Source organism: Heptranchias perlo, chromosome 33 (assembly GCF_035084215.1).
Source record: "Heptranchias perlo isolate sHepPer1 chromosome 33, sHepPer1.hap1, whole genome shotgun sequence".
NCBI lineage: Eukaryota > Metazoa > Chordata > Chondrichthyes > Hexanchiformes > Hexanchidae > Heptranchias > Heptranchias perlo.
The window spans coordinates 8,266,979-8,288,657 of record NC_090357.1 but is presented as its reverse complement, the minus strand read 5'-3'; the positions used below and the strand labels follow the sequence as shown (position 1 = coordinate 8,288,657).

The 21,679-nt window shown below is 42.0% G+C and overlaps 2 protein-coding genes across 3 annotated transcripts; both read left to right on the top strand.

The window, feature by feature from the left end:
- Nucleotides 1–264: 264 nt before the first annotated feature.
- Nucleotides 265–13,804, top strand: LOC137301449 (apolipoprotein A-I-like). Its single transcript, XM_067970946.1, has 4 exons — nucleotides 265–388; nucleotides 4,104–4,169; nucleotides 8,109–8,262; nucleotides 9,559–13,804. Exons 2-4 carry the CDS (start codon nucleotides 4,127–4,129, stop codon nucleotides 10,055–10,057), a joined length of 696 nt encoding a protein of 231 aa, XP_067827047.1. The 5' UTR covers nucleotides 265–388; nucleotides 4,104–4,126; the 3' UTR covers nucleotides 10,058–13,804.
- A 39-nt stretch (nucleotides 13,805–13,843) lies between these two features.
- LOC137301297 (uncharacterized) lies at nucleotides 13,844–21,419 on the top strand. 2 transcript variants are annotated; one of them, XM_067970753.1, is made up of 4 exons: nucleotides 13,844–13,929; nucleotides 16,165–16,227; nucleotides 17,921–18,026; nucleotides 19,253–21,419. In XM_067970753.1, the coding sequence occupies exons 2-4, from the start codon at nucleotides 16,185–16,187 to the stop codon at nucleotides 19,710–19,712; spliced, it is 609 nt and encodes a 202-aa protein (XP_067826854.1). In that variant the 5' UTR covers nucleotides 13,844–13,929; nucleotides 16,165–16,184; the 3' UTR covers nucleotides 19,713–21,419. The 2 variants fall into 2 exon arrangements, with proteins under 2 accessions (XP_067826854.1, XP_067826855.1); XM_067970754.1 differs by having other exon boundaries at nucleotides 13,903–13,933.
- Nucleotides 21,420–21,679: the final 260 nt, after the last annotated feature.

Sequence of the window (21,679 nt, the reverse complement as noted above, 5' to 3'; positions counted from 1 at the left end):
GTCGTGCTGGGATTTCCTTTATTACTGTGAACAGGAGTTTTCAGAAGCATTCACTTCAGCTATGGGTTTACTTCTGTCTCTCAAGGACAGGGCTGTTTGCAGCAACTTTACAGCCAGACACAGATACAATTGACCACTGTTTAATTAGATGAATATCAACTGGTAACTTTGTTCAACATTCTGTTAATGTTTGCTAGACACAAACACTGAAAGGTCAAAAATCTTGATCCTTGATCCTATGCCTCCACATGTAAGAAAAAAGCAACTCAAATCAGTTAACTGTTCCTTTCCTTATCAGATGTGACAGATAATATCAGTTAATAAACCTCAGCAGTCTGAGGATTCAGAAAGCAGACATACAGGGAGCAGGAGGACTAATTTGAGCCAGGTAAGAGATGTTTCTCGTGTTCTCTGAGGTTTAGACAGCAGTGCAAGAAAACTAGTAAAATGATATGAAAACTTTCTCCAGTGATGGTCCAATGAACAGCCTTTTTTGATATCCAATTTTGCTCGGGTTCCCAGATGGTTCTGTGGCTAAATGTCCAGTGTGACACCGAGCAACATAGACTGGGTCAATCCCTGGTCCAATATCTGGTCTGTGTTGAGTTAGTTAGTCTGAGCCAGCACAGTGACAATGGCACTACAATTGTCATCATCATCCCTGGACAAACCTTCCAGGATTCCCACTCCTGGTGGCCTGTCCCTTTAAGACCGCAAGTCTTACTGCGGTAAGTAGACAGATGCTGAGGTCAATTGAGGATATTCTCCGCTGCTGAGGAAGCTCCTCTGAAACCTGGAAGAAATGACCGGCTTTCTTTTTTTATATACTATTTTTGAAGTGTGACAAAGAAATTTGCACACTTGACACAGTGTGATGCCTGAAGTGTAGTGGATGTATCCCAAACTATTATAGATCTATCTATCTATCCAACTACCTATCTATATAGATAGATGGATGGAATCAACATTTTAGAGGGCATGTAGTGAATAAAATGGTGATTATTTATATTCAGTTGATTCTTTGTAGGTCATCATAGGATCAATTTGTGACAACAGCTCACGTTACTCCGGCTGAGGATTGTTCCATTACAGATTTGACCGTTTCCAACAAGAAATGAATTAGGTTGAATTTCTGCATTTCAAAAAAATGCAAACAAACTAATTTCATGTGAAATGTATATTAGATTTTAAGGGTTTGTTCATAAGGCAATGTTAGTGTGACTAAAAAGCAGCTCCTGCTTCACAGCAATACTAAAGGTGCAGTATAACTGCGGAGTCAGGTCCTGACCCATCTCCGGAGGGAAGTGGTGTGAGAGTTCCTGGAGGAGGCATTCTCACTTCACTTGAGTTTGGACATCATATGGGCTGTAAATCTAGTGTGATGTCAACTCTGGTGATAAAAGTCACCATGGGTTCACTGGGGCTCCTGAGCTGACCCATTGTTAATTTAATATTTAGAGATTGCAGACCCTCCCACTCTGAGTAACTCCTAACAACTGGGAGTTCTGCACTTGCCTGTAAACAAGCACACACCTCTCTGGAGCCAGTCAGTCTAAACTGGTAAGCTGTCAGTCTCAGACTGGTATCTGCAGCATAAACACACCTTGTAACTGCAGTGTTCTGCATCATTTTACTAAGGATTTAAGAAAAGAAACTCAGGGTTCAGGTCACTCCTGCCCTCCACCCCATCACAGACCTTCTCTTTTGTTCTTTCCTCCCCTCCCCTTCCTCCCCCTCTTTCCCTGGCTCTGTACTTGCTTAAAAACTGTTAAATCTTTAACTTCTTCCAGTTCTGACAAAAGGTCTTCGACCTGAAACGTTAACTCTGTTTCTTTCTCCACAGATGCTGCCTGACTTGCTGAGTATTTCCAGCATTTTCTGTTCTTATTTCAGATTTCCAGCATCCGTAGTATTTTGCTTTTGGTTCAGGTTATGTGTTGCCTGGAACAGTTGGAATGTGAAGTTATCCCTGCCCAGGAGCATGCTTCATCTTCCAACTCAGGGAAACAACTCTGCCCTGCGTCATTGTAACATTTCAGTTTTCTGCACCAGCCATTGTTGCAGCTTCTCTGATTGAGACTGTCAAGTTAGTGCCAACTAGTTCTGAGATACATGCAACTGTGAATCCACACAAGACTCATAACATCAGTCTGGGCTGAATTTAAACCCAGAGGTAAAAGGGAACAGTGCTAATCCACTAAATCACAAAGACCTGATGCTGAGCAGGTACAGGAGCAATATATGAATCTGCTTGCATATGTTTTTGCTGGAATTACTGTCACCAAGCATAAATAAATTTATTGGTCTTAGGCTTAAAAAAGGCATCCTTTAAACGTCAGTTCAAAAATTATATTTCTCGACATTTAATTTTAGTAATTGTGGAAAATGTTTAGGTTCCTTGCAAATTTTTTATATTTAAAAGCCTGCTGTGTGTATTCTTTTTACAATAATTCTTATCGGCAGCCAGTACAATAGACGTAGTCTTTTCGGTAAAAATGACCATCTTTCAGAGGGTTCCAACCAATGTCCAGTAAAGTGACCAGAAAGAATAACTTCCTGACACTTTGAGAAAGTTTGAACTGATCAATCTGAAACATTTACACTGGTCTGGAGGGAGAGTGGAAGTTATATATGACACAAGGATCTTTAGGAACAAGAAAAGACCAATAGGGCCTAACAACCCTGTCTCTTTATCAGCAGTTAGCTCCGCCAATTCATTCTTTCTCCAGAAACGCATCCTATTCTCTCTTGATCCCTTTTGTACCATATGTTTAGAGGGCCTTCCCTGGTAACTTATTCCACAGTTCTATTGGGCTGGGATGTGGGTGAAAAATTTCCACCTGACTTTCCTTCTTAGTCCCAATTTTTATTTTGTGCCCCACTTTCCATCTGGTATCACTAGTTTAACCTATTAACTTGACCGCTTGTTAGTTCTAGTCAGTAATGAATCCACAAGGTCTGCTATTTGACAACTGATTGGTACGGATGTAGACCACTTGGATAGTCCTCCTCTTACTAGAATTTTGGAAGATCGGCAGCTTATTCACCTCAATCGGCGACGGTAGGCAATTCTAGGGAATGGAACACTTCTTCCAAAATGTTCTCGCCCAGTGTCAGGGTGAGGCATTCAGGTCAGTAGAAGAACAGTCAACTGCAGAAAATATCCATTTACTCTGCTCCAATAATCCAATCTCAGGCAAACCTCTGCTGCTCCATTGTGAATATTCCCACTTCTCACAACAGCCTTTCCCATGGCCTGTCTGAATACGATTGCTAATTTTTGTGCCATTGAATAGAAAATAGGAGGAAGCTTTCAGTACAGTGGGCTGCTTCCTAGTAGGAGGGTGGGCTGAAGTTACCCAAACTTCTTTCACATAGAACCCTTAACAAACAACAGAGAGAGGCAGAGAGAGCAAGGCTTTCATCCTATCAGTCTGGGGTGGATTTGGACTCAGTTTCTACAGCAAGCAGTCAGTCAAATTCAAATGAAGGAAATAGGCAGCCTGTAAAACAACTAAGAGATGTCAGAAGCTGCAAAAAACAAGAATGCTTTCTTGTACTTTTACCTATTTGCATTCTCTGTAATGTTTTATTAAATAGAGAGTCCAAGGAACAATGTTGGAGGCCTGACACAAGGTTTGAAAGAGTAAACACCAGGAATTGGTGATTACGTGAGGCCAAGCTTGAGTTTTAAAAGCCTGATGATTTATGAAAGAAGGGAAGACCGAGGGAGGGAGGAAGTTCCGCAGTTTTGGTGCGCTGAGAAAGAAAGATCTGAAGAACTAAAAGGGTGAGAAGAAAAGGGAACGTTTAAGAATGATTATAAGAATGAGATGGGTTTGGGAGGCGGGGAGAATAAAAAAAAGATCTGTCAACTACCCAGGACCTGGGAACACCCTTGCTGACTTCTCATTATCTATGAGAGGTGGAGGTAGTGCGAATCCAGTGACTCGAGCAGACTGAACAATAAATGTTATTAATAATTTGATCCTATGTCTTCTTTGTACAGTTGGTAATGAATACTATATTCCAAAAACCACTCTAAATGTAATGATTGTATCCATTCAGTTCTCTAGTTCTGAAAACCTGTGTTGCCTTTACAGAGATTTGAGAACCTGACACCGTCATGAAGATATTTGCAGTCACTTTGGTGCTCCTTGTGGTCAAAGGTATGTAACACAAGCCCTTCCAACTAACATAAGCAGAACAGTGAAAATAAAACAATAATAAAGAAAAGTGAAAACCACAGCAATATATCACACTGAGAGACTTTCAGTTTGTACATTCCATTGTCTGTGTTGCGCGGGGAACACTTGAGTTTTATAAATAAGAACGTAGGCAGTGCAGAGTTTTAGAACACCAATGTCCTACATCACTGAGTGGCAGAACGCAACTCGATTCTCCCACAGGTGAGTGACATCAGTACTGGGGTCAATCATTTATCCGCATTTTGCACTATAAGTCAGCATTGAGCAATCCCAGCTCAGAATGGAATGACCCAGATGCAAAGTAAAGCTCCCTGTTGCCTGCCCCCATCCATTCGCCATGGTGAAGGTTATTAGTGCTGGAGAATGGAGCTCTTTTCCATTCCGTTATCCATTGAGTTCAGCTGTGTTATTAAATTGGACCAGTTGAAGTTGAACAAAGGCCCCTCTTCAGGCAACTCTTGCACAGCCAACTTAAAATGGCCTTGGTAAAGTCATGGGAACATGGCCACCGAGCAAGTGATCCAGTTAGACTGGGGGCAACCTGCTAAATGGTCAACTGCCGGACCACAGACTGTGAGCCTAGCTAATGGTGTGACTTTGACTAACATCTCTAAATGTGAACAGACATAATGGGCTCGATGTTAGCAGGGCTGCGGGTTCGCGGCGGGGGGCACCCACGCGCCCGGTGAAATTAGTCAGCCACCCGCACGATCGCAGTCCAATTGGATCCACTTACCTGGTCTTCTGGGTTCCCCACTGCTGGTCTGCGCGTCGGGCAGGCTGCGCATGCGCAGTAAGATCTGTCAGCTGGAGGAGCTCTATTTAAAGGGGCAGTCCTCCATTGACAGATGCTGCAACAAATAGAAAAAATTACAGCATGGAGCAGCCCAGGGGGAAGGCTGCTCCCAGTTTAATGATGCCTCACTCCAGGTATCAATAGATGGGGTGAGGAGGAGGGGAAGGACAGAGATCTTCCCCCCCGGCGGGCGGGAGGAAGCGGCCTGCCCCTGCCACCAGGAAGGCCTGGCTCAAGGTGGCAGAGGGGGTCACCACCACCACCAACATATCACGCACCTGCATACAGTGCAGGAGGTGCTCCAATGACCTCAGTAGGTCAGCCAAAGTGAGTACACTTACTCATTCCCCTACACTCCATCTGCCACATCACCGCCCCCACCCCACACCTCCTTCTGCACTGCCAACACTACTCTGTCACATCACCCCTCATACCGACTCAAACCTCATCCTCATCTTACCTGTACTTACTCACCTCGCCAGTACTCATCCCGCCACTACCACTCAACCCAATCCTCATACAATCTCATGGCTCTATCTCATACTCACCCTCTCGTGCATCTTTTTCACGGTCAGCCTCACTCAACCTGCCACTACCTGTGCTGCAGCCACAGGTCATGCATCACATATGTGCAGTAGGAAGCGTAAGGCAAACGTGTCGTGAGCATGAAGGGGATGCACAAGGGTGTTTGAGGGTTTGTCATGGTTTTTACTTATATTGAATTTCTGACCAACTCACATAACATATTATATTGGCACCACTACTGCCACGTCTTTGCGAATCTTGTCTGGTTTGTGCAATAATGCCCTTTCCTGAGGATCACTATGAAGACCCACAACTGATGCCACCCATTGTGTCACTGCAGAGTGGGTGTAGGTGTATTTGCAGGGCTCTTTTGTGCAGACGACTGAGAGACGTCAGCGATGTCCCCGGTGGCACACTGGAAGGATGCGGAGGAGAAGTTGTTGAGGGCAGTGGTGACTTTGAGAGCGACAGGTAAGAAGATGGTGCTCGGGCCAGCCGGGAGCAGCTCGGCATGAAGGAGGCTGCAGATGTCCACGATTACATATCGAGTGACTCTGAGCCTCCGTGTGCACTGCTGCTCAGAGAGGTCCAGGAAGCTGAGCCTCGGTCTATGGACCCTGTGGCGAGGGTAGTGCCCTCTGCGACGCATCTCTCTCTGCGGTTGCCCTCCCTCCTGCTGTACAGGTGGATGTGTCACTGCACTCTGTTGTGGAGCTCCACGTGTCAGAGGTGGATGGCGTGGACGGCGAGGCTGGTGATGCTGTTTGCCCTCCGAGGAGGTCATGACTGCAGCTACGGCGGCCCCCATCTGGAAGATGTACATCTGAGGGGGTCCGCAAGGTAAGTAAGTGTGTCCTCACACCGGGGTTGCGGTTCCAGGTCGATGCATTTTCTTGTTAGGAGGAGGGTGGTGGAGGCCAAACTTTGTCCAATGTGACGGAGTGGCCACCTGTCGAATGCACCTTTGCAGCTGCCACAGGCTGCTGGCTGCAACACCTCCGTTTGAACTGGGAGTATTTCCCCCAGTATGGGAAACAGTCTCAGTTCAGTGTAAAATCCCACCCCTCCTAATAAAACAGCTCAATCAGGTCTGTAAACGACCTGAACGAGCAACATAAAAACTTTCAAGTGGCATCCCGCTGGCCTTAATTGCCTGCGGGATTCCCACCAGCGGAGGCTGCGCGCGCACGCCGGCGCGTCAGTGGGGAACCTGGAAGTGGGCGGGTTGGAGCCGGGCTCCGGTCCCACTCCGGGATTCCCCGATTTTCGGAGCCCCCCCCCGGCTAGGAACGCACCTGATAGCGGGTGCTAAAATGATGCCCAATAAAGTGAAAATTATTATACATCTAGAAAAGAGAAGACCGAGAGGTGACCTGCTGGAGATCTTTAAAATTATGAAGAGGTTTGATAGGGTAGACGTAGAGATGATGTTTCCACGTGTGGGGGAGTCCAAAACTGGGGGCCATAAATATGATAGTCACTAATAAATCCAATAAGGAATTCAGGAGAAATTTCTTTACCCAGGAAGTAGTTAGATTGGGGTACTTGCTACCACGTGGAGTAGTTGAGGTGAATAACATAGATGCCTTTAAGGGGAAGATAGAAAAGTACATGAGGGAGAAAGGAATAGAAGGATATGCAGATACGGTTAGATGAAATAGGGTGAGAGGAGGCTCGTGTGGAGCATAAACACCAGCATAGACCAGTTGGGCCGAATGGCCTGTTTCTGTGCTGTAAATTCAATGTAATTCTATGTAATCATAGATTGAATGCTGCTTTTTTTTCCATGTTAGAGTCATTTCTGTGAAGTGATTCAGAATTAAAGCTGCACAATCCCGTAATCTCTTTAATGTGGATCTTCATTTCTCCTTTAACTAAGGCTATCTTCAAAAAAAAATTGCAGTGAAATTACTTTTTGACACTGGTGTGGGGGAGGGACTGCTCCCTTGTCAGAGCTGCTGTCCTTTGGATGAGACTTGAAACTGACACCCTGGCTGTTTTGGTAGCTCAAAGATCCCACGGCACTGTCTGAGGAAAAGTTACGGGTTTTCCCAGTGTCCTAGCCAACATTCCTCCCTCAACCGTGATCATCCAAAATGTACTGATGTCTTGATTCTTCTCATTGCTGTTTGTGGAATCTTGCTGTGCACCAAATGGCTGTCGCATTTCCCTACATAAAATTAATTAGTTGTATGTGAAACACTTTGAGATGTTTCTGTGAGGTGGATATACTTGCTCATTGTAGTTAGTGTCAGAAATGTGTGAATAACAGTTGGGACACAAGAATTGGCCTCAGTAACCACGGGCCAGGGAGAGGAAAATCAGCCAGAGCTTCTGCCGCATTACTATTCAGTGCCCTCTGCTGGAAGGTGTGTGTATGGAGACCACGGGTGAGAACACTGTCCGGCTGCACGCACCCGTTGACCTGTACTGCAGCAAATGTCAAGTCTGGAAGAGGAAGACAGGAGGCTGAGGGGAAAATATACAAATTAGTAATGAAGTAGCTAGTCACATGATCTTTACAACAATCATGCATAAAAGGCATCACTAAACAGTCTTTTTTCTATGTTCTTGCCCAGGAACCCAGGGTGGTGTCATCCCCAAGGATGAATCCAAATCCAACAAATCGGCAAACTGGCAGCAGCCTTTTTGGGACTTGCTCAATATAGGCAATGACTTAGCCCAGATTGCTGTTGGAATTTTGGAGCAGTCTGATGTGGCCAAATCAGCTATGTAAGTAGTTACCAACTACCAGCTATTAAAACTATCAAAGGAGCTATCTTCAGGCTTTAGTTCTACCTCTCTCTCCTCCTTTAAGACACTCCTTAAATCCTACCTCTTTGACCAAGCTTTTGGTCACCTGTCCTAATATCTCTTTGTGTGGCTTGGTGTCAAATTTTATTTGATAACACTCCTGTGAAGTGCTTTGGGATGTTTTACCACGTTAAAGGCGCTATATAAGTGCAAGTTATTGTTGTTGTAATGTAAGTCAGCTGGGGGATGTACACAAGAGGTCTGATTCCCCAATGACAGGGAGCACCAGTCAGGTGAGTTTGTACCCGCAGTCCCTGATTTCCCGTCCATTTAATGAATGGAGCTGTGGGCCCACCATTTCTTGACTAGGCTCCCTGAGAGCACTAGGAAAGCCCATTGGGAATCAGCCCTAAATCCTGATTACATTGTGCTGGATCACAAATGAAGTTCTACCGGAAGATAAGAGTATTTAGCAACGGGAAAATGCCATTAGGCCCAACACACCCACTCCTTTTCCATACCTGTACCTTCTCACCAAATCCCTCAATCCCTTCTCTCTCAGATGTGAATCTAACTTTCTCTTGCACATCTCAATGGCTTTCCCCAGTAACACAGCTCACAGGTCTAGTTGCTTTTAAAGTAAAAAAGCTCCACCTGACTTTCCTTCACGTTTCTAATTTTGAACTTGTGTCCCATAATGTTTGACCCCTTCACCATAATGAAGAAATTTACCTGGATGAAGTTTGTCAATTCCCCTCATTATCGTGAAAATTTCAATGAGGTCACCTCCAAATCAAAGATAAGATGTGCAGCTAACTTTGCTCATACCAACTTTCTAATAATCCAAATTATCTTTGTTGCTCACTTCACTGCCCTCTCAAGAACAATAATATCCGACCAGTCTCTCCTTATAGGATAGCTCGAACATGATCAATAAATAATTATTACACATTCTATGCTATTTCACTGGTTAGATGCTGTGTGTCCTCTTGTGTATTTGTATCAAGAAAGGAATAAAGAGGCAGAGAGATGTACAAAAGATAACATCAATGAAGCAGCTAGCATTGATGTATTTGATGGGAGGCTTGATGCATATTTGAAGGTGAAAGGAATAGAGGGATATGGGGGCAGGGTGGGAAGAGATCATTAAAGTGGAAGGAGGTTCATGTGGAGTATAAACCAGTTGGTCCAAATGGCCTGTTTCTGTGCTGTAGATTCTATGTAAATCTATGTAAAATATGCAAACTCCACTATATCATTTTTTTCCCTCCACAGGGAAAAGCTATCAAGTACTAATAGAAATCTCGATGCCATGATTGAAAATTCAGTGAAAGACCTGTCCTCTTTGACTAAAGAGCTCCAGTGGAAGGGGGTCTCCATCAGTGATCATATTAAAACACAGGCTAATTTGGTCCATGCCAGGCTGACTTCTGTCGGCGAACAGCTGCATGAAGCGATTGGCAACGAAACAACTGCCGCCATTCACGAGAAACTGGAGATGCTCCACAAAGACATTCGTCAGTACAGTCAGAACCTAAGCCTCATAACTGATCATTTCAATCAGTCATATGGGGATGCCACCCACCAACTGGAGGAATGGTACAAGAAAGCTGCTCCTTCCACTGAGGAACTCCGTGAAGAAATAAGTGAACTAATTGAAGAACTGAGGCAATATCTTTCACCCATGGTTCATGAGACCAAGGAGGGCTTCAAAAAATTAGAAGCCTTATTAACAAAATGGAGAGAAGCACCATTGCCTACAGATGCGCCTTAAAAGCGTGCCTGATGGGCTCTGACACCAATGAGGGTAATTAAGAACAGAGAATACAAATTAAACTTCAAACCAATCATAATGTGAAAGACCTTTGCAACCTGCCCCCATTCCATATCGGTATTTATAATTAATATAAATATATTCCAGTTGCTGAGGCAAAAATTGGCATGAGCTAAACAATTTTGTTATTTATTTTAAAAACCAACAACATTTAGCTCGTGGATGAGCTGCCCTATTGACACTTCCTGTTGACGCCGGAATGTTTGTTAAACCTGTGATGTCATAACACAGACCATCCACTTAGCCAATCTGATGATGTCATATTATGCCCCTAATCAAATTATGTCACAAAAAATGCAAATCTGGAACCAATGACATATAAGTAGAATAATAAAAATTCTTAATAAATAATATTAAAGGCTCATTTTGCATGTCCCTGGAAATTGTCTGCAATTGGAACTGGTGGTGTATGAATTCTGGTGGTATCGTCACATGATGAAAATTAATTGCCTTAATGAGAAGTTCTTGAACTGACTTAAGAGAAAAATGTGGAGGTTCATTATGATCAGAAGATGGCATGCTATTTGGAAGTCACTGGAAAGGGTTTCAAGGTTGTTACTGTCTGAAAAAGTTTGGCAATACTTCAAGAGGCAGATAAAAATGAATGTGGTTGGATGAGGTGACGGACTGGGCAGGTGTAACATCATGGCTCATCGAACCCTTCTTTACAGAGATCAGAAAATATGGAGTACACTGGCACAAAGGCAGAGAGAGAGAGAGCAGTTGAGATATTACAGTAGTTATTGCCCAATCTTACCGATAGGATGATATAAAGAGGCAGTTGGTCAGACAGACATCTTGCAGCTTGCAGTTGAGTCCTTTCGAGCCAGAATAATAAATATAATTCACTGAAGGAGAAATATTTGTTCAGCAATCCCATCAGATGATAGAAATATGCCAGCAGCCAATTGGAAAAGGGTACAAGGGTATATTCCAGTCGTAATCCTCTCTGTCCTTGTCAGGTCTGAAAAAATATTTACAAATTGTTAGGGCCATATAAGTATGTAAAACAAACCCAATCATCTCATCCATTACTGATAAATAATATCACTAATTTTGTTCTTTCCAAAGATATGTAACAACTTGAGATGCTTACATTTTAGTGACTGTATTTATATTTTAACATTAATAGGAATGTTGAATTATTGTAATGTAATCAAAGGTTACAAATGTATGTTTGAAAGTGCTCAATAGCTTATGTACTGTATTCATCGTAATACACAGAATAAAAGTGATTGTGGTCAGAAGCAGATGTAACTATTTGTCCTGAGCATGTTAGTTGTTGTTTAAAAGTAAGAGCTTAAAGCTCCCTAGATGCTGCATTGGTAAATACACTGTCCAATATGATACTGTCCACAAACTAATTTGTCATGGGGATGGGCACCAGGATGAAACATTAGGGAGGAGAAACAAGGTGCACAGAGGACTGGGAGTGACAAGTACCACTAGAGTAAAGAATAGTTCAGAAAGGCAAGGGATCAGCCAGGGGGCAAATGCAAGACAATCTAAGATGAGTTTAGAGTGAATGTTCATAAATGCATGCAGCATGGTAAATAAGGTTGGTTAACTGCAGGCTCATGTCACCACATGGGACTATGATATGGTGGCAATAACTAAGACCTGGCTCAAAGAAAGGGAGGATTGGATACTTAATATTCCTGGCAACAAGATATTCAGGAGGGCGAGGGGAAGGAGGTTGACAGTATTGATCAAAGAAGCTATTAAAGCACTGGAAAGGGATGATGGAGTTGAGGGGTCAAAGACAGAATCTATTTGGTTAGAATTTAGGAACAATAGAGGTGCTATTACGCTACTGTGTGTATACTAAATAGTGGGAAGAAGATAGAGGAGAAAATTTGCAGGCAAATTACAGAAAGATGCAAGAACTATAGAGTAGTGATAATGGGGGACTTCAATTATCCCAATATAGACTGGGACAGTAACAGTGTAAAGGACAAAGAGGGGGAGGAATTCCTGAAATGTGTTCAAGGGAACTTTCTGGAACAGTGTGTTTCCAGGCCAACCAGGAAGGAAACAGTGCTGGATCTAGTTCTGGGGAATGCAGAGGAGCAGGCGAGCATGTTTCAGTTGGGGGGCATTTGGGGAACAGTGATCATAATATCATTAGATTTAGAATAGTTATGGAAAAGGACAAGGAACAAGCAAATATGAAAATGCTTAACTGGAGGAGGGCAAATTTCAGTGAGTTAAAAATGGATCTTGCCCTGGTGGATTGGAATCAAAAATTGGTAGGCAAAACAGTAACTGAACAATAGGAGGTCTTCAAGGAGGTGTTGGTTCAGGTACAGAGTAGACACATTCCTACGAGGGGAAAGGAAGGGCATCCAAAGCTAGAGCTCCCTGAATGACCAAAGATATGGAGATTAAAATGACAAATGTTAGGTTCATAATACAGTAGAGAACCTGGCTGAGCAGAGAAGATCTAAAAAAGGGAATAAGAGGGGCAAAGAGAGAATATGAGAATAAATTAACAGCTAACATAAAAGAGAACCCAAAAGTCTTTTATAAACATGTAAATAGTAAAAGGGTAGTCAAAGGAAGGGTGGGACCAATTGGGGACAAAAAAGGAGATCTTCTTGTAGAGGCAGAGAGCATAGCTTAAAATATTGTTTAGGCCTCAGCTGCAGTATTATATTCAATTCTGGACACCACACTTTAGGAAGGATGTCAAGCCCTTGCAGAGGGTGCAGAAGAGATTTACTAGAGTGGTACCAGGGATGAGGGACTTCAGTTATGTGGAGAGACTGGAGAAGTTGGGGTTTAGAACATAAAAGGTTAAGGGGAGATTTGATAGAGATGTTTAAGGTCATGAAGGGTTTTGATGGAGTAAATAAGGAGAAACTGTTTCCAGTGGCAGAAGGTTCGGTAACCAGAGGACACAGATTTAAGGCAAAAGAGCCAGAAACAACATGAGGAAACATTTTTTTACGCAGCAAGTTGTAATGATCTGGAATGCACTGCCTAAAATGGTGGTGAAACAGATTCAATAGTAACTTTCAAAAGGGATTTAGATATGTACTTGAAGGGAAAACATTTACAGGGCAATGGGGAAAGAGCAGGTGAATGGGACTAATTGGGTAGCTCTTTCGAAGAGCTGGCACAGACACGATGGGTCGAATGGCCTCCTCCTGTTCTGTACCTACTATGATACTATGAGTTGGCCTCAGCACCCTTGGGCTGGGTTGGTGAAAATCAGCCAGAGATCCTACTCTGGGTCAATTCCCATGATTTTTGCTGTGTGTGGATGTTGACCAGAAACAGTATTGGATTTACCTGTGATGCCCTCCATGACCAGATAGCCTGTGGTGTCTAGGCTCACACATAAATGGTCATTTTGGGCAATCTACTGAATGTCTGCTCGTGCCTGTGACCTTATCCTCCTCCAACTAAATCCAATCCCAATGCCTTTCTCATGCACCACGCTGGGATCAGGAGAATTCCTGCTGTATGATTCCAAGGACAGAGCTGCTTACAACAGCTTTACAACCAGACACAGATAAAATTAACTACAGTGGTAATTGGCTTTTCTGTTTAATTAGATTGTATTTTGTGTGCACCATCAGACCAACGTCAGCTGGTGACTTTGTTCGACGTTATATTTGCTACTCTCAAACACTGAAAGGTCAAAAATCTTTATCCTTGATCCTAATAAAAACAAAGAAATAACCCAACTCTGTACAGTTTACTGTTCTTTTCCTTATCAGATGGAATAGATAAGAGCAGGTTAATAAATATCAGGGATGTGAGGTTGGGAAACCAGATTCAAGAGAAAGCAGGCGGACTAAACTGAGGCAAGTAAGAAATGTTTCTGATGTTCTTTCAGGATTAATCAACAGTGCATGAAAAGTAGTTAAAATGGAGCACAGTTTTCTTTGGTGGTGACCAGATGAACAACTTTGCTCACAGGAAATTTTGCTTGGCTCTGCTGATGGTTCAGAAACTAACGTCTGGTATTTTACTGAGACGTACTGACCAGGAAGGTGCCAGATTCAATCCCTGCACTGATGTTAGGGCGTTACTATTGCTCTCAATGTCCCTGCTCTATCAAGGGGGGATAAAATCACATAGGATTCTCTTCCTAATCATTATGTTAATTTTATACCTGAGATTGATAGATTTTTGTTAACCAAAGGTATTAAGGGATATGGGGCTAAGGCGGGTATATGGAGTTAGGTCACAGATCAGCCATGATCTCATTGAATGGTGGAACAGGCTCGAAGGGCTAAATGTACTACTCGTGTTCTTATGTTCTCATGTCCCTTCCTGTGTACTAGTAGTGCACATATGTGGGCGTCTGTTGAGGACAGGATCGGGCTGATCAGTGATGCTCCTTGTGGTTGAACACCTTGCTGACGTTCACTGCCAACTTTGAAATGGGGTCACGGGCGAGAGGGTAGCCATTACCTGAGGTACTGTACTTCCCCTGGGGGCAGCGCCTTCACAAGAAGAGGGAAAATTGGGAAAAGAAGAAACAAAATCTGGTCACCTATTAGAAACTTTGGAAATTTATACTGAAGTGACCAGTGCTTGTGTTCAATAACAAAAACTAAATTTTGGCTGCAATGAAAATAAGAGTGAAAATTAAACTTTTATCTGCAACAAAAATGTAGTGAAGAAAATGGCATGAGATTATGGATTTCAATAAGTAAATACTGAGTAAATGATCAAAGACTCATGAGCCAATTAACTATTTATTTATATACACCTTGGTGAAAACTGACAGCGTTGAGCTTAAAAACTATCAATCGTGTTGCTCCATTACAGGTTTGATTACCTCCAGCATAATGAAGTGAAGCAAATTACTTCAAAATCCTACACTTCATAAAATTCAAACAAGCTAATTGATGTGAATCTCAAATTTAGATATTAATATTTGCATCTGTCAAAGGCAGTGCTTTCTTGTACCATTTTGATAAGGATTTAAGAAAAGGAATTCAGATTTCATTCATAATATAGAACGGTTAGACTATCTCTGCGTTGCCCATGAATGCACTTAAATTTTGAATTGCAGAGATTTTCCACCAGTTGGGAACTGAATTGAATATGGTGCAGGAGCCTTTCAGCAATCACAGAGACGAGACTTTCATCACATCAAGCTGGGCCAAATTGTAACCCGGGTCCCAGAGATAAAATGACAGGGCTCTGATCTACTACATCACACAACCTGGATCCCAATCACATTCTTATGTGATATTAAACAAAGACACTTTCTAAATTTAATTTCCGTAACTGTTGAAAATGAGCAGATTCTTCTTGATTTTTCTGTATTTAAACAAGCCTGCAGTGTGTATTCTTTTCGCAATCATTGCTATGTCATTATCTGTTATCAGTACAATAAACATGACCCTGTCGGTAGAAATGCTCAAGTTATTTAATCATCCCTGTCCAGCAGATTCCTCTTGTCTTCCTGACACTTTGAGAAAGATATGAATTGATCAACTTGGCCTTAGATAAAGATGCTGTCACTAGAATTTTGGAAAATCAGAAGTGCTAGGGAATGAAATACTTTCCCCCAATTTTGGCACCCAGTGTTAGCATCAAAAACCCTTTCAAGTTGGTAAAGCCCAGCCAACTGTAGAGTAGAAATTTAACCCCAACCTGAGAAGTGCATTCCCTTCAGCACCACTGCAAAATTTTCATCTTTTTACAGCTACCATTTCAGTGACCTCTATGAATGAGATTGTAATTTTTTGATCCAATAAATGCCAAACTAGTGGTAGTTTTTAACTGTAGTTTTAACTGTAGGGTGTAACTCATTGGGAGCTATGAAGAAGACAGATGGGGAGAGGGTTAGACAATTAAAAAACGGGTCTGTCAACCACCCCAGGATCTGGGACTTCCTTGTTGACTTAGCATTGCCAATGAAAGGTGGAAGTGATGCTTCTCCAGGTTGTCCATCAAAAGGCTTTATTGATAGTCGGATTACACACTTTCTTGATATGGGTCTTGTTGTCCGTAAGTCACCATTGATAAAATGATTAAGTCATTGAATTCTCAGGATCTAAAAGCTTACATTGTCTTTGCAGAGGTTGAGAACCTGGTCATCATGAAGATATTTGTGGTTATTTTGATGCTGTTTGTGGTGAAAGGTATGTCACAAAAACTTTTTTTGGTGTCAGCTTTGGCTCTCTCAGTGGTAGCTCTCTCATCTCTGAGTCAGAAGGTTGTACGTTCAAGACCCACTCCAGAGACTTGAGCACATAATCTAGGCTGACACTTCAGTGCAGTACTGAGGGAGTGCTGTATTATCGGAGGTGCCATCTTTTGGATGATATGTTAAACTGAGGTCCCGTCTGCCCTCTCAGGTGGATGTAAAAGAATCCACAGTGTTATTTGAAGAACAGTGGCTACACTTCAGAAAAAGTACTTAATTGGCATTCACTTTGGGAGGTCCTGAGGTCATGAAAGGTACTATGTAAATACAAAATCTTTCTTTCTAACATACGCTCCTGGAGTTGTTTTCTAAACATCTGGAATAGCCTTCTGGATAGGGTAGTGGAGACAAACACTCTGAAATCACTCAAGAGGCAATTAGAAGCTGTAATAGGGGAACTATAGGTCTCTATGGAAGGCTGAGCAAGATGACCCAATTTGTCTCCCTCACCTGTGTTCACAAGCAGAACAAATAAAAACAGAAAATAATAATACAGGATAATTAAAAACCACTACAATATATTAATCTGGCATAGTGAGATTTCCAATTTGTAGATTCCATTGCGTAAATGTGAGTGGGCCAAATTTAAACAAGAATATAAGGCAAAGGAAAAATTAATCAAGGCTTTTGCTACTGATCACTATCTCACAAAAACCGCCTACTTCCACCTCCGAAAAATCGCCCATCTCTGTGCCTGCCTCAGCCCGTCTGCTGCTGAAACCCTCATCCATGCTTTTGTTACTTCCAGATTCGACTATTCCAATGCTCTCCTGGCTGGTCTCCCATCTTCCACCCTCCATAAACTTGAGCTCATTCAAAACTCTTTCCCGCATCCTAACTCATACCAAGTCCTGTTCACCCATAACCCCTGTGCTCGCTGACCTACAATGACTCCCGATCCATCAATGCCTTGATTTTAAAATTCTCATCCTCATGTTCAAATCCCTCCGTGGCCTCGCCCCTCCCTATCCCTGTAACCTCCTCCAGCCCTACAACCCTCCGAGAATTCTGTGTTGCTCCAACTCTGGGCTCTTGTGCATCCCCCACTTCCTTCATCCCTCCATTGATGGCCGTGCCTTTGGTTGCCTAGGCCTTAAGCTCTGGAATTCCCTCCCTAAACCTCTCCGCCTCTTCTCCTTTAAGACGCTGCATGAAACCTACCTCTTTGACCAAGCATTTGGTCACCTGTCCTAATGTCTCCTTCTTTGGCTTGGTGTCAATTTCTGTCTGATAACCCTCCTTTGAAACACCTTGGGATGTTTTACTATGTTAAAGGCTGTATATAAATGCAAGGTGTTGTTGTTGCAGTGACCCCTCCTGGTTAGTGCGCATGCAAGGACTTTGGGTGAGGACAGGATCAGAATGGGTTGTGATATCATCCATGGTCAAGTAGTCCAGTGAAACAATCTGGGCTCACACATGAAGAATAGACATTTGGGTAATATACCAAGGCCTGTAAGAACCAATTGAACTGGACCCAACAAGTGTCATCATCACCAAGAGGGGAGGGCAGATTACAGGGAGAATATAAATAGTTAATGAGGACGGGTGAGGTAGTTATTCACATGATCGCTAAGATAAATGTATAGAAACACCAACAGTTTTTTTTTGTCTGTTTTCATGACCAGGAATTGAGACTCGTGCCCTCCCAGATGAGCGGGGGAATGCCGATGGATGGAATAGCAAAGGCTGGGTTATTAATGAAACTTTTCTGGCACCTTTCAAACCAATAATGTAAGTAGTTAATCTCCTATTGTAATATCACTACTAAACCTGCCAAAAGAGTAGTGTGCAATGTGAGGCAGCAATGTGCAACGCGACAAGGTCTGATCACATCGTTTTCTAACACATTTCTTCTGTTTTTCTTTTGTTGTGTTTTCTAGTCCTGCGTTGAGATTTTCAGCTCTTGCTGTATGACTAAAACACAGTCAGTTCCTAAGTTGCAGAGTCAGCTGACAACTTATATGGTTTGTTTAGGTTTTGATGTGACTCAAGAACAGAGGGAGAAACAGGCAGCAAATTTCCTTTTTCTTATTTCTTTTATTAATCTTTATTGATGATATATACAACCAATCAATATTTCTCTTTTTCCTAATTCAATGCATATGGCCTGTTATTTCCAACTTCCCATGCCTGGGTCCATCCATCCAAACAGTCCTTCAACTCTTCTCATTCATGCCCAGGGTAACCTGTTGGCTTTCCAAGCCTGCAAATTGTGCATTTTTTTCCACTTTCCCCTGTATTTATACCCATGCTGTTTACATCTCAAAAATTGCAGCTTTCTTAACCTTTTCTTGATCTACTGCTTTTTCAGAGGGCCCCTTATACATCTAATATGTGACCAGGTCATTCTTAGATCATTGTTAACTTTACATTTTCTTTACTGTGACATATTAGTTTGCATTTTGTTAACATAGTTATACAATTCCAGTAATTTCAACAAGTGATTAATCAATAGTCAATACCTGGTAAAAAGGTGAAAATGAACCAGAATATTTAGGAATAGAAAAAGGCTATTAATCTCAACATGGTCTCCCCACTTCTCATTGCATCCCTTCTAACGTCCTCATTTTTCATCTGGTGTCCCCTTGAATGTGAGCCATTTATGTGGATCGGTTTTTAGTTAACTCCCTTCATAAGCTTAAAAGCTTCAATTTGGTTACATCAAAGTCAAAAAACCAAGGCCACCAATTTTCTTTCTTTAACAATTAAATTTCTGATGTCAGGAATCATTTTTGTTGCTCAGTTTGCTGCCCTTACAAGAGCAATTGTATCCTACCAGTCTCTCCCAACTGGGTAGCCAAAATGCAAAGACCAGCAAATTATTACAGCATCTTCCAGAAATAACATTTCTATTCCATTGGCTTCATGTTGTACAATCTCTGCACCAAGAAAAAGACTGAAGAAGCAGAGATCTACAAATGTACAGACCTCACTTTATATGTTTTTCTCCTCCACAGGGAAATCCAAAATGTAAGTACCATTTTTGAAAATGCAATGGAGAACGTGACCCCTTTGACAAGAGAATTGCAACAGAAAATGGAAACTTTTGGCATAAATGTTAAGGAGCAGGCTGACATTATCAAAGAGAAAATGACGTCTCTTTTTGGACAGTTCCAAGGAACAATTGAAGACACTTCCAAACAGAGCGAACTCTTGTCCTTTGTCGAACAGCTAAAGATGTTGGAGAAAAACATTAGCCAATGGAATCTGAACACAATGCCTATTAATTCCAATCAGACTTTTGAAGAAAAGTGGCAGCAAGATCTTAACCAGCAAATGGAGAAATTTCAAAAGATTTTCAATCCTTTAATTGGTTTATTCCAAGGAACAATCACTGAAGGAGTTGAAAACCTGAGGAAATCCATTTCACCTGGGGTTCATGAAATCAGAAAACTTATCTCTGAGTCAGAAGTTTGACCACAAAATTGAAAGAAACATAATGGCCTTAAAGTTAATTGATGGATTATGACACTAATGAGATTAATTAGGGACAGAGACGACAAATTAAACTTCAAACCAATCATAATGTGAAAGATCTTTGTAACCAGTCCCCATTCTACATCGGTAATCATAATTAATATAAATATATTCTAGTTTCTGTGCAAATAATTGGAAAGAACAAGTTAATTTTGTTATTTATTTTACCACTGACAAAATTTATTTCATGAACGAGCTGCCCTATTGATAATTATTGGTCACTCATGAATGTTTGTTAAGCCACTGATGTCATAACACAGAACATCCATTGGGCCAATCTGATGATGTCATATTATGTCACAAAATCTGTAGATCTGGAACCAATAGAATAAAATTGTAATTCGTAATAACGGAAAATTGAAATTAGAACTTTATTTTCTTCCTGGTATAGTAATTGTCATTTAATTTAACCTCAATGATGTGACCCATTGGACCACTGGAGGCATTCGGGAGCCAATTTTCATGACCCCCTCCCAGTGGGATCTGAAAATGTTAATGCACCACTTACCGCCCCATTCATGCTCCCCATAAGGCTACCGCCATTTTTGTGGGGCCTGGGTGCCCACCTGTTTCAGGTGGGAGCCTATTTTTAATATGCTAGTTGGAGTCCTATGACGTATGTAGGACTCCAACACAATCTTGAGGGACCAATGGGTGGAGCGTGCATCATGCACGCTCCACCCATTGGCACCAGGCGTAAAGTGGTCCATGAGCGGCCCTTAAAGGGACTGCTGCAGGCCCTTCAAAAAAAGGTAGGTGCAAGTTTTTATTTAGAGATTTTTGTGGGGCCAGGAGAAGCATGAATATGGACAAGAAGAATGAGAGGCTCCTTAAAAGAGAGAGGTGATCAGCCCGATTGTGATAAGACCAATGACATACTAGGGTGAGTTCCCTCTGTGTGTTTGGTTCGTTCTTAACACATTTACGATTTTGATATACTTAGCACTCAGAGAACATTTTCCTCCACTGTGGCCACTTTATTCAGGAGTCATGAGTAAGGAAACTTCTTAGGGTAGTCAAGTATGGAGAAGTTGGTAGTCATCGATTAAGAGGCAGCCAAAGGTAAATGTGGTGAGATGATGGGATGGAAATGGGCATGTGCAACATCAGAGGTTGATTTAATCCACCTGTACAAAAGCTTGAAAGTATGCAAAGCACTGAGTGCCAACGTCCAACGTGGAGAAGGTACTTAGAGAGAGAGGGATAGATGGAGAGAGAGAAAAAGAAAGAAAGAGAGGTACAGACAGACAGAGAGAAAAAATTTCAGATGTTACAATTGTTATTCTCTACTCTTATAGACATAGTAATACAAAGATACATTTGGTCAGATAGACAAGAAGCAGCGTAGAACTGACCACTTTTGAGCCTCAATAAGAAAGATAGTTCACTAAAGTGAGCAATATTTGTCCAGCTAATGTAAAAACTTTAAGTAAAATTACATCGACCAAGTGAGTAGCCAAATACTAATTTTTTTGTCTCTGAAAGTACTTAATAACTTGGATTTTAATAGTTCCATTTTTATTTTTGCATTAATATTAATATTGAATTGATTGTAAATGAAAATGGCCAGTAGTGTAAATATAATTTGTAATGCACAGAATAAAGATAATGTAAAAGCTTTAAATAAAATTACAGCGTTATATTTGTCCTGATTATGTCATTTATTGTTTAGAAATAAAAGCATAAAGCTCTCCCAATGGCCTACGTGGTCCTGACCCAGATTTGATCCAGGGTCTGTGCTGAGTTGACTGATCTTATTGAATCTAGTCATTGGAAAGTCACAATTAACCCCAGTGCTCTGGGCTAGGGAGGGGAAAATCAGCAAATGCCTAATCATTACCGTGGTATCTTGGACTAAGGGGTTGCCCAAGGGGGCGGGGGGGGGGAGGGGCGGAGAGTAATTTTCC